General features: G+C 32.6%; 1 protein-coding gene across 2 annotated transcripts in view; it reads left to right on the forward strand.

Moving 5' to 3' along the window:
• NCAM2 (neural cell adhesion molecule 2) overlaps positions 1-13,956 on the forward strand; it is a 413,570-nt gene that overhangs the window by 341,826 nt on the left and 57,788 nt on the right. For both annotated transcript variants that reach the window (XM_070406989.1, XM_070406990.1), the window contains exon 12: positions 4,149-4,322. In XM_070406989.1, coding sequence (XP_070263090.1) covers positions 4,149-4,322 — 174 coding nt within the window. The remainder of the gene's footprint in view (positions 1-4,148; positions 4,323-13,956) is intronic.

Here is a 13,956-nt window from a genome sequence, read left to right on the forward strand (position 1 = left end):
CCCACAGTAGTAGAGGTGAAAAAAAATGTAAATAAAGAAATGCATGCTTTCACAATTTTTCTATTTATTTATTCAGTGATGGGTGGTGGCATTCATTAATTATTGATTTGGGAAAGTGTTAAGAATTAGTTTAGAAAAAATATGCTAATAATGATGGGAGCATTGTGTATGAAATTTAATAACCACAAGCCCCATTTGCAACATTGGACTATGTTTGATAGTCTTTTACAATATGTTCTGTTTGCTGATATCCAATGAGGTTAGATAATTCAGGATCTTGAAAGCCAGAGTAAAAAGTATAAGTTTGCTGTTGTAAAGAAAAGGAAGCTCCTGAATCCCCAGCTCAGAGAGAGGGCATGATTAGAGTGGTGCTCTAGAAAGGTTGATTTTGCATTGACACACCATCTGGATTGAAATTTGGTGTGATGTCCAATAGAAAAGGAAGCTGAGAGCCACAAATGGCATTACTGGCAGAGGCAGATAGGCCCTGGGCTTGGGAATTAATAGCAGAAACAGGAAGGAAGAGTTGGATACAAGAATTGTGATACAGGAAAGATGAAAATAACTGTGAGACTAATTAATAGTAATGTACATGAGAGATTGAACGAAGGAGAATATGATTATAAAACAATTGAGAAAGTGGGGAGAAGACATCGAGATGTTAGTTCTAGGCTTATCAGACCCTATTCACTTGGACTCGTTCTGTATCATTGTTTTTAATTTCTGAAATATATATTTAATTCATCATATATTTCCTGAAGACTTGGTATATTCTAGTCACTTTTTCTCAATGTTACATGTACATAGGTATGTGTGCATGTTTAATATGTAATAATTCAAGTCATCAAATTAGAATGTAAAAAATGTTTAGGAACAATACTAGAGCTTCACAAATCATGAGCATACTTCTTTTAGTCAGGCAATAGAAAGAAGAAGCCAACACGAACTAAATCTAAATGAAAATCAGGTAACAGTCAGAAGCTGTGAAAATAGACTATCTGGTTAGGGACAGATACCCACTGGCCCAAGTTTGGTGAAAGCACCATTGTGCTAGGAATAAAAAGGCTCTTATTTCTGTGGAAGTATTCCATGTTGAGGTGCACAGCTTAGCAAATAGTGTCTACTTCTGTTTACAGTGTAAGAACCAAGGACCATGTACACGTCCTATGGTCAAAGGTGGAAGCCCACCACGGTCTGGAGAGGCAGTGGTTGAGCATCGGCCTATGAACCAGGAGGTCCCATTTTGATTCCCAGTTGGAGCACATCCCTGGGTTTGCAAGCCTGATTCCCAGTGGGGGACATGCAGGAGGCACCCTATCAATGATTCTCTCTCATCATTGATGCTTCTACCTCTCCCTATTCTTTCCTCTCTGAAATCAATAAAAATAAATTTTTTAAAAAGGTGGGAACTCAAGAGGAATCACACCTTCTTTTTCTCCCCCATTACTTAGCACTTAGCACCTTTCGTTGTGAAATGTATCATCACACTGAAGATTATCATTACTACTGTGATATCCACTTAGAGCAGGGGTGGGGAACCTTTTTTTCTGCCAAGGGCCATTTGGATTTTTGTAATTTATGGGCCATACCAAATTATCAACCTAAAATTAGCCTTCTATATTTGATCAAACATCTAATTAACTCACTCCTAATGCCTTGGCAGGGCCAGACCAAATGATTTTGTGGGCCTTATATGGCCCATGGACCAGACATCCCCCGCCTTTGACTTAGACCTAATTGACATTAGAGAGTCACTCAGCACACACATACACGCACACACACACACACACACACAAAACCTGTGTGTGTGTGTGTGATTTTTTTTGCCTCTTCTGCAACCTTTAGATCAAACTTACTGATGAAAATAATCTACAGTTATAAGTTAGGGAATAAAGAAACATGATAACCATGATGATATTTATGTATTACATCATACATAGAGTATTCCAATAATTAAAATTATTTCCAAATAAGATTTTAATAGCAAGACGACTTTAGAATGCATCACTATTGTACACATTTATTTCCAAACCTGTTATAACATAATGCACTTCATAGAATTTACTGTTAGTAATTAGAGCTGAAATGTGCACTATTGCATTTCTTTACAACATTCAGACCCAAAATGTCATGAACCTGCTTTCCAGGATCCTACCCCGTACCACTTATAAGGCATATTTTATACGATTTACAGTGCGCTCTTTTAACTCCAGCCAATACAGCACATTTGGGTTTTGATAGCCATTAAATTTTTATATGAATGTTTGATTGTATCTGAATGGAAATATACTGCATTATTTTCAATCAAGTTTTTTTTTTGCTTTTATTTTTGTAAAGTTAATTCTAGAGATAAAATAGCATATTTATTTATATATTTACATAACATATGTGCCATTGAATCAGCTCTGATTCCTCGTGGCCCTACCAATGATTGATGTCCACACTGTCCTCTTCTCCTCAGCCCTGCTCAGCTCTTGTAATTCATGCTTATGGCTTGTTTCATGGAGTCCATCCATCTCATACTGGGTCTGTCTCTTTTCCTGCTGCCTTCTATTTTTCCCAGCATTATTGTCTTTTCCAAAGAACCCTGCCTTCTCATAATGTGCCCAAAGAAGGACAACTTCAATTTTGTCATCTTTTGCCTCCAACAATATTTCAGGCTTCATTTGCTTTAGGGCCCGCTTGCTTATGGCTTTGGCAGGCCAGGGTACTATAGAGCTATCCTCCAGCATCATATTTCAAATGGATCAATCTTTTCCCTATCTTTACTGTCCATTTTTTTTGCTTCTGTATATAGTGACTGGGAATATGAGAGTGTGAATGATCTTAATCTTGGTCCCTAACCACCCTTCTTTGTTCTCCCGATCTGTCTTAATTCTCCCTTTGTGCATTCTGAGTCTCAGCCTTCTCTTGATTTCTTAATTATATGTAAATTACTAAACTTTATGATTATTTTGGACATTATGTTGAAAAGAAAGAGAGAGATTGAGAGACAGAAAGAGATATGTTTAAAGTTTCATGTGATTTTCTAATTTCTGTAATTCTTCAGGTTTCTGGAGTAGAGGCGTCATAAATTCCCTTATTGAGACATTTTTATTTGTCATTTTCTCCTTCCGCCTGTTTGACCTTACAGGTAGCATTTTATAAAGTTTTGTAAACTGGAAAAGAAAAGAAGGTTCCACTCAGGATACCTTATCGAGCTTGAAAATAATGTAATAGACTGATAACAAAAACATACACAAGAATGATTTATAGTTATTTAATATATTTTTATTGATTTAAGAGAAGAAAGGAGAGGGAGAGAGAGATAGAAATATCAATAATGAGAGAGAATCATTGATCGGCTGCTTCCTGCACTTTCCACACTGGCTGGGCTATAGTCATTTTTTAAATACAAGAATTAAAACTTAAATATCTCCACTAAAGGTTTATTTTAATTAAATACATAAATGAAATTTAATCAGATAGTTTATAGTTTTATTTAGTTCATAATGACATTTTCTCTACACATAACTATTGCCCCCAAATTATTAATATAATTTTAATGAAACAACACACAAATCTTACATTTTCACAAGAGATTATTTATACTAATGTTTCAAAAAATATTTCTTATTACATTTTAATTATACCTGCATTCCCTCTCCATCCTCTCTCTCACAAACTTGTTTTCTTCGAGTGCAAAAAAAAAAAAAAATGCTGAAATTATAGAGAAAAGTAAGAAATAAAATTATTTTCTCAATAAATGAAATGTGATATTGAATATTTTACAGTTTGCTTGCTCAGTTAGTAAAAATTGATTAGTGTATACTTTCTTGCAATTTATACAGATCATTCAGCAGTTTATGCAAGCTTTGTAATTCAAAGTATTAAGTATATAGGAAGCAACATTCCTTTATTTCTAATTCTCAGAATACCATAGGTCTTTTTTTAGAAAGTTTATCACATGTCTCTTAATCCCATTTTATGAATGTATTAATTCACTTTAAAATATATATATTTTTTTCTTTAACAGCTTTGTTGAATTTATTGGGGTGATGCTGGTTAACAAAATTTTACACGTTTCGGGTGCACAATTCCACAACACATCATCTGTACAGTGTCCATCTACATTAGGTTATATTTTCTTTGTGATTATTCCTTCATAGATGTACCATCCAGTCCCTATGGGGTGAAGATTATAGAGCTGTCACAGACCACAGCCAAAATTTCTTTCAACAAGCCAGATTCCCATGGAGGTGTGCCTATCCATCACTATCAAGTGGATGTCAAAGAAGTGGCATCAGAGACCTGGAAAATAGTACGCTCCCATGGAGTTCAAAGTGAGTCAATGATTTTAAAGTATGTAAATTAATTCAAGCTGATCTTAAACATACCTGTGTGCTTAGCTTTTTCTTTTCCTTCAAAATGTACTTCTTTTCTTTTAATATGGTAGAGCTGAGAAGACATTTCCATCACCCATTTTACATTCTCTTTTTGGAAATAACTTTTAAAAATAGTGGGAAAATTTGCATCCTTAGCAAAGATGGATGAGTAGAAAAAAAATCATGAAAGTTCAATTCTGGGGAGGGAGGGAAGTTAGAATTTAAAATTTTGGTGGTGGAAAAACAATTGCTCATGTGAGATTTGATGACTGAATATTCTGAAATGTGTGTTTTTTTCACTTATTAATATTTCGTCCATTAGTAGGTATGAAACTCATAGTGTAAAATGTCATCTATAAAAATTCATCTGCCTACTAAACTTTATTTCAATATTACATTTTGAAAATTCAAATTTTGCCACCAATCATGACATTTTGAGTATAGAGTTAGCTAACTCAGAGAAGTTAAAACAGTTTATAACTCTACTTTTTACTTATGTAGAATTTCATCATGTGAAAATGTGATTTTTTTTCTCCTATAAGAAGGAAATAACGTAGACAGTAATAACAAATTATGAGATTTGGACTTGGTTGTTTGGGTCATAGAACTACATTCAGGGGTCCCAAAGTCTAGCATAAAATAGTAAGGAAATGATTGCTCCCTCCTGTCTTCCTCTCCTGGCCCTGCCTTGAGCCTTGCACGTATGGTATAAAGGTTCTGTAAATGGCATAAGCCTTCCTGTAAAGAATCATTCTAGTAGTCAATGGAGACAGAACAGATAAAATCATTCTAGTCTCACCTGTGTGGGCATCTGCTTGTTTAGCTTTTACTAAGAGTGAATAGAGATTTTAGATAGAAATGTCAGAAATATTACCAATCAATCATTATTTACCCCATGTTTCAATTCCCATGGAATGGAATCAAATATCTCTTCAATGGTGCTGTGTAGTTCTTTTGGGCTTCCTATGTTTTCACCTGTACTTTCTGTGGGACAGAGAGCTAAGTACCTGTCCCTGGAGATGCAGGTGGATTGCAAGCCAGACAACGGTTTAGTTGCCAGCATCTCTCTCTCTCTCTCTCTCTCTCTCTCTCTCTCTCTCTCTTTTCTAGCTCATAATTTTACTTCTCTCCAAGAACTTTCAGGTTCTAGCTTACCAGGGTCCCAGTCTCAGATCTCCTTCTGGCATCATTTTCCCCCAGAGAAGATATTCAAACCCAATCTTCTGTCTCAGAGGTCTGGGCAAAAACTCTTGGTTGTTTGAGTCGCGGTGATATTTTCAACAGGACTGCAGTAGTTGATGGAAAAACAATTATATGGCTCTCCTCTAGCTTCAGGTGTCCCACCCACTTCATTTTTAGTTGTTTCAGTGTTTGACTTCCTTCCTGTGAGACAATATGTTCATTTAAAGAGGTTTTGTTATAATGGCACATATAAGTTTTACATGTACTTAGCAGATTTATTTTTGTCATGTAGACGACCCTATTGCTGAAAAGCTGAAGACATATTTTAAAGCACATATTTTAAAAATTATAAATTTTTGAATAGTGAAGAAATGCTTCTTTTTTCTATTGGATTATAGTTTGTGCTGGTCATTCATCCTAAAGTTTAAGAGATTTTTTTTCAAACATAATTATACGCATTGCCTTTAAAACATTTGCTAGAAGATTTAGGTTTAATCTATGAAAAGACAGGTGCATGTGGTCACACACATTTCAGTGACTACTCTTTTTTGCCTTTAAAATAGCTTTAGTTATTTATTCTAATTTACATAAGTTTAGTCAATGTTCAGTTAGTTTTTCTTATTTCTCTAATTTATTATATACTCTTCATGTAACGACTTCTAATTGCTGATATCACCACCTAGAAATAAATATTAGCTCATGCTTGATTGCAATGCCATTTAGCAAGAAAATTTTAGCATACAAATTTCCTGTTAGTAGATTCTGATTCTAAATAACCCATTAATTAATTTCCTATGAATTTCACCTGCTCATTCTGTACCTGGTCCTAGGGTTAGGGTGCAATTGAGACCTGGGCATATTATTATATTCTTCTTTTAACATTTAGCTGGCGCTTTCCTGATTATCCCAACAACTGATGTGACACAAACTAATTTTCAAAATCTGGAGAGTTGTGAACAAATAAGATATTAACAACTTATACTACTCAAATATAAAATGTGAGTCATTCTGCCTTATAATTTTGAGTCAAAAAACATGTTTTGCAGGTGTAGCAAGACGCTTTGCTTGGGAGGTTTACATGACATATTCATTGCCATATCATTCAATACTTTGTAAGCATGTTCTAGACACCTCATTGGGCACAAATGAAGAGAAAATAATAATCTTGTAAAACAACTACTAATTTTTCAGCTTTCAAAGTAAAAATGAAAAAAAAGTTAATAGTTTAAAATATCAAGTTCTTTTTAACAGAGCATGAAAACATTTCTCCTAAGCAGCTTAATCTATTTCTTTTGATTTGTGAAAGTTTATCCAGTTAGACTCACACATCGAAAGAAGTCCTTTGAATCTCAACCAGAATGACTAGGTGTTCTGCTTTATTTGGATATGAGGGTATAGTGGAATTACACTTTGTTTCTGAAAATAAAAGAGACAATTTTTCTTGGAAAATAATAGCATTTTTCTAAATGGAACTTTCATTTGAAACTTTTACTTTTTAAATTCTTGTGATTTTCACTTATTGAAGAATGTAATTGCTGAGTACAATTTGAAAATAGCTATACAGTTGGATTTTTTTTTTCAGTTCTTTCATTGTATAGCCCCACTAAACTCAGTGGTGCTTTGTTGGATATAACATTATGTATAATTTAATCTATAGATGGTAATTTTAACATTATTATATTTAGTTTATAAACACTAAAATTAAGGTTATGCACATGCTTTATTATTACATATAATTCCAAACTTTTAATCTAGGTTCCCATATTAGTAAAAGTTCGATTTTAATTAAAAGCTGATGGAAAGATCAATTTCTATGGTAGAGAAAGCCATTTTCAGTTTTGTGGAGAAGTAGTGTTCAATAAGCATTTTTTCCAAGGTTGTTTTGAAGTATAGATTTGGGTATATAAAATATATGCTTGTACCTGGTAGGTCAGCAAACTAATTTGGAATAGAAGCTTAATTTGAAAGAGTGAAGATTAGTAGATCAAATATTAAGCAACTTTTTGGTGCACCAGAGATGTTACTTCCTAGTACCTTCCTTTGTCCTTAAAGAGTTACCCTAAACTCAGTGGTATCTGCAGTCCTCTTGAAATTAAGAATCTTCCCCACTTGAATACTCCAAAACTGCAAACTTGCTATCCTTTATGTAGATTTAGACTGAGGGCTCCACATCAATAATGAAAAATATATTGCATGTATGGAATTTCCTACCAACACCTCAGTTAGAAGAATCTAGTTATTTCTGTGTTCTAGTTTTTCATGATGCTCTCCCATCCCGCCTCAACCCCACATTTTTTTTTAATGCAGCAGGGTTGTATCTGGCCTATAAAGAGTTCTTTTCCACTATTTGCATCAAAGAATCATTTAACTTTTAAATATGGATATTAATGCCCATTAGTAGTAAAAGGATTTTGGCAATTTTTTTTTTGTAATTTTCCTCTTTGTTTTGTTTTAGAATTTCTTAATCAAATGTTGGCTTTTTTGGATTAATTTTCCAGTTTTCAGGTCTTTTCTCTCTCACTGTCTCTACTTCTATTTTTGTTCTAATTTAAATTTTCTTTCAATATTTATATTATAGCTTTCAGTTTATTATTTTTAAAATTTCTAAATCCTTAATTCTCTGTCATTCCTAATTTCATGCATGCAGTGTGGCCTCTTATCTCTGGCATCATTGTAAAGATATCTGTTTTCAAAGTTGTTTTGTTCTCTGATTTTTTTTTTTTTTTGGTCATTGTTATTTGTTTTATTTTTTATTATTCCCATAGGAAACTTACCTCAATTATTTGGTGATCCACATCTGGATTTGTATATTCCAAAGTGAGAAGAAAGCATCAGTAGGTTCTGCTTGGAAAGATTGGGCTTTTCAAGCACTGTGATCACGTGGGCTTCTATTGTCCCCATAGCAAAGGTCCAGGAAATGTCAGTGTTCTTTTTTGAGGCTGTTCAGTTACTATCAACACACCTGGCCGCCAGGGCTCTATGGAAAAGCAGCTTGTGTCAGATAATTCCCACATCTTTCATCCAGTACATCCAGTCCACACTTCCACATGGTAGAATTTCAACCTCCAAAGTCCTTGGTCCAACTTTCCTAGGTAGGAGACCTCCGTCTAGTGTAGCAATGAGAGAGAAGAATGTATCCTCCCTTAAGTGTGAGAAGAGGACATGAGAGTACAATTATTCAGATGTGTAATGATCAACCGGTTTTTTTATTCCATCTTCTTACTCTTAAAATTCCTGAGATTTTCTTGAGTTCTACAGGACTAATCAGTTTATCTCTCCTTTTATTACAGACATTTATTATTTTCAAAGTAATATTATATGTTTATGTTTTGGCTTTTAATTTTTTAAAGCATAGTCCATATTAAATTAAATTAATTTGTTAAAATATTGATAATTACAATATTTACAATCATAGTTTTAGAAAAAGCATATCGATGTCTCTTACTGAGTAATGATTAGTACTCATGATTAACTATAGTCTCTGGTGTGTTGTATGGCTGGTGGTGGAAAATATCTCACATTTATCTCAGAAACTCTAATTTAATGTGCACACTCAGTGGAAAATATAAATATAAATTTAAGCTTCAAAACATGGCAGTTTTTATCAATAAGAACAAGAATAACAAAGACCATTGCATATTGACACAATCTTAGGTTGCATATATTGTATAATATACAACTACAAGAAGAGATATTTAATACATTGTGATGTGAGTGGTGCCAATTGAAATTATTCAATATGGCATCTCTTCCTATTGGTGAATACGTTTACATTGCATAAGAGAATCTATAGGTATTCAAAAAAATAATTCAATCATATCTCTTTTTGGAAACCTACTATTTGATATTCACTTCAAATTTTTATTATTCAAAAATCCACTAATTATGCAATAGATTTCAATTTATTCAATACTTCCTGGATTATTCATTAGTAATTGAGGCATACACTGGATATGTACAGTGTTAGGTTTATAAACACAGTATATAATGATATAATAAGGCAGATATCTTTTTGTTAATTTATAAATTAGTTTTTATAATGAAAATATGTAGGATTAAGCTTCCTTATATCTGAATTATAAAACTAAAAAAGAAAGTAAATAATTGTCAGTGGAAACATTTTATTAAAGATATTGCCTATAAATAATCTCTCCATGGTAATTCTTGAGTATGAAATAGTTTTTCTTTTGTTAGTACATTTAAAATACAGGGTAAAAACAATAAGAATGAGAATTATCATTTAACCAAAGTTAGAATAAGCCCATACAAATATTTTTTCAAGTCGTTTTGCTATATAATAATGTTACCTAAGTTGTTACCTTTCTAAATGTGTGAAGAATTTTTTATATTTGCATTATGGAGCTATTAAAATCATGAAAAAATGGTTGATTTTTATATTATTAATGGTTGTTTTGTGGAAAAATCTGTAGTTTTCCTGTAGTTTTCTAATAGTTGAAGGTTATTGTAACTTCATTTCACATTAAACTTTAAAGTTTTGATTCCAGTGTTTTTTTTAATCCATGCTATTTACAGTTAATTGAGTGAAACTGGATTTCCCTCTATCATATTAGTATATTTCACTTTTAGAAACAATGAAAAATCAACATTGTTTAAAGTTAGCCCTAAACTATTATAGATTTTTAAATCTTAATAAGTTCCAATGCCTTTTAAAAATATCTACAAGGAAAATTTTCTATGATTGCACTGTCCTAAGAAGAATTGTGCCTGCAGAAAAGTTGCTATCATTTCTAAATCACTAGATTTCACATGGTGAAAGAGAAATGGATGTAAAAATCAGGCTGTGTTAAACATAAGTGCAGTAAACTCTTATGAATATCAAAGGAAGGGGAAAAACGTAATCTGCACTAATTCCATATTTTCTGTGAAAGGAAATTTGTTCTAATTTGCATGAAGTGGAGAGAGTTCTGTATGCTAAACTTCAAAACTAGAATGTCTTGGACTGTTTTCATGGTGCCCATAAAAAGAAACAGAGCTAAATTTGAAATTTATATGTAATTTAAATCTTAATGAATTTAAACTGTGTAGATCGAAGTATACAGGAAACTAAGCTAAGAGAAAATTGAAATAAATCATAAGTAAAATTAGTTGTCTGCTGGAAGCTTCCCACATTATCTCAAGATGAAGACACAAATGCATGCATAATTCTGCGCTCAGCCTGGCCTCTGCTACAATGATAAAGAAAGCTTCTGTACAAATATTTCTCTTAATTTTTCAATAAAACTAATGAGTGTTTTTGTATATCTATAATTTTTGCAGCAGAGAAATAAATGGCATAAGGAAATGAAATTAATTTATATAGGAAAGATGTTTTGTGAATAGTGAGAAAAGAAACATGAATATTTCATGAGTGTTTTATAGGAACTTAATTCACAAGGGGATGAAAATATTCACAGTTCCCAGAAACCTAAGAAAAATAGAGCCCATATTGCTGCTCAAACATTCTTCTGGGCATCTGGATACTTTAATATTAAGTGTAAAAATTATCTTTGCTAGAATATAGATTATAAATTCTTCTTGATTAGAGCTAATGGAAATGTCTAGAATAACTATAGAAACATATGACCTCTAAGAGGATTTTGAAGTACTATTATGAGTTTTCTCATAAGGGAGGACTCATTAAATGAAAAAAATTTGAATTGCTTAGGAAACAAATATTTTTGATGGAACTGTACTATTTTTAAATCAAGGTTATGATATAGGGAGTATATTTCAAGTGAAAACTATTTAATTTTAAAGGATGCTAAGTACTTCCTGTGAAAAATGTCATGTCAGTTAAAACTCAGTTATTAGATTTTTTATGTTAATTTTTATATATAGTCTATACTCTACCATGGAAAAGAATTAAAAAAACAGTATAATAAAGAGAAAATTAATGAATGTTCAGAAATAATGAACTGTGATCTTAAACTGGTGCCACCAACACATTGTTTTAAGAAAAAAATCCCATACAAATCACACATAATCATTTTATTAATTTTCTGTTAATCAAAATCTATAACTATATGAGTATTTTATAAAGAACCTATTCATAAATGTTACTTATATCAAATTATATATCCTACAATTGTATATATGGTTCATAAAGACCTCTAATGCACTTATAAACAGGTGAGATTTTCTTTTGCAACTAATACAATCTTGAAACTTAATATAATTTGTATAAAACTGGGAATTTAAATTTTCAAAAGTAAATGAAAGTAGAATTGGCTGGAGATGATCACATACATAAACTTAAGAAAATTGAAAGGCACTTTGCATTAGTAAAGGAATTATCCCTGGAGTTATTCTTCTGTTTATAAAAAATAACTGGTGTCAAAATATTTAAAAGTTCTACACTATGAATAAAAAAGGTAAACATACACACACACACACACACTCTCTTTTATTATTATTCAAGCTTGTTACAAACTCATATAGAAGCATGCCAGATATATTTTTTCAAATTAAAAAAAACTTTTTTTTTTTTTGCTTGTTTTGTTTAGAAAACAAAAGCTTGTCTTTGGTGAGAAACTTCAGGGACTTCACTGTATTTTCAGATCTATCTGAGGAGATTAACAGCAAATGTAATTTTGAATGATTAGTTCTGCTCTAGCTAAGCTTTGACATTTCTCATAGCTATCTAACATGTTTCACATATCTTGACAACTTGAACAACTTTTATGTAGGTGAGACAGCAATTCCATACCCAGGGAGTCCTTATCTCTTACACTGAATGGTCGGATAACCCCATGGAGAGATCCAAGGTTTAAGGGAGCGAAGAAGAAAGCACGACTACATTTAATCTCACGTTAGAATGTTGCTCAGTTTAATTAGTTTGCAAATATGTAATTTATTTTACTCCATGGGTTGTAAATATTCTGCACCTTCAGCTTCTCTTGACAACCTAAGGAAAGGGATTTAAAATACATTGAACAAACAAAAACTTATTTGTTCAGCTTCCTTTAATAAAGTCTGATTCCATTCTTAAAGGGAAAATGCAACTCCAATTTTTTTCTCTCTAATATGATGATTTGCACACTTGTAAAATAATGTTTAATGGTAGATCATCCCGACATTTTCAATTCTAATGTCATTATTTTAATCTATTTCAATATCTGCTATATTTTTGCATTGATAGCCAGGCTTTAAAATCATCAGTTGTGAAAATCAATTGTATTTAAATATATTTAAATTCATGAGGGAAATTATATTTTTATAGAACCTATCCCTGTTGCCATGTGAAAAAAAATTCATGATTATTTATTATTTTCAGAAGAATTACATTATGATTTCCAAATCTTGCTAACTGAACATACCTATAAAATCCCTTAATGTATGCCATTTGTCCTTAGACAACTTTTAGTAGTTTATAATTTAGGTCTACTTTTACCTAGTGTTTGAGTTTCTGATAAATTATAGGGAATGAACCATCCCACACCAGAGTGGGTGGTCCTATCGTTCTATTATATGGGCACAAGTGGGAAAGAAAGTCTTCTATTAAGTAGGTTTATAATTTAAGGTACGACTATTATAGAGTACACAGCCTTCATGATTCTAGTGGTGGTTTGCTTTTAGTCCGTACCTTGGGTATTCAAACCCCCTCTGCTTGATAATAAGCCAGTAAATTATGGATGATTTAATGTATAAATGCTCTCAGTTAAAAAGGCGAGTCAAATTACCCATCTGGGCTTTACCTCCCCTAAATCTTTTTTTCTTCCCCCCTCTTAAGTTGATCTCAATTTATGGAGTTCTTTCCGTTTCACATAATAATCTTCATGTTCATACAATGTTAATAAGTCTCACAATAAGGGTTATTGTACTCAAACCTCTAGCGTTAGTACTGAAAAAACAAACGTTCTTCTTCTTGTGTATAAACTTTGGAAAACTTTCATCAGTAGGTTGACTTCCATGCCACTCCCCTATGATTTTGACGGTTCTCAGCCTCCCCTCATCCGCTTTAGTTGGAGCGCTGTATCCCAGCGCTGTAAGACTCAGTCAGTAAATGGGCGAGTCTTGACACAGATCAGAAAAATATAAGGAAACGTGGGGGAAATGAGTTCTGAATTGATTATAATGAAATGGATCACTTTTCCCTTGGCAAGAGGTAGGGGGTACTCAAAGCCCCCCAGGATCCCTGTCAAATGTTAGAGAAGGGGGCTTCCTGGAAATCTGAGCCAGAAAGAGCTTTTAGTAGAAATTCAAGTAAAATGTGGAGTTGTGGTTGTGTGTGTGTGTGTGTGTGTGTGTGTGTGTGTGTGTGTGTGTTTTGGGGGGTGGTATCGTTGTTTGACTTGTTTAATCTAAATAATAACCTCATTTTCTCCTGACTCGATATGTTCTGATACTTTGATTGTTCTATTGTTTATCCATTTGAATCTGAAAAGATAAAGTGTGATCTGCACACTTCTGA

This window comes from Myotis yumanensis, unplaced genomic scaffold, assembly GCF_028538775.1.
Source record: "Myotis yumanensis isolate MYYU_CA2020_CCGP unplaced genomic scaffold, mMyoYum1.0.hap1 SCAF_2, whole genome shotgun sequence".
In the NCBI taxonomy this organism is placed as follows: Eukaryota; Metazoa; Chordata; class Mammalia; order Chiroptera; family Vespertilionidae; genus Myotis; species Myotis yumanensis.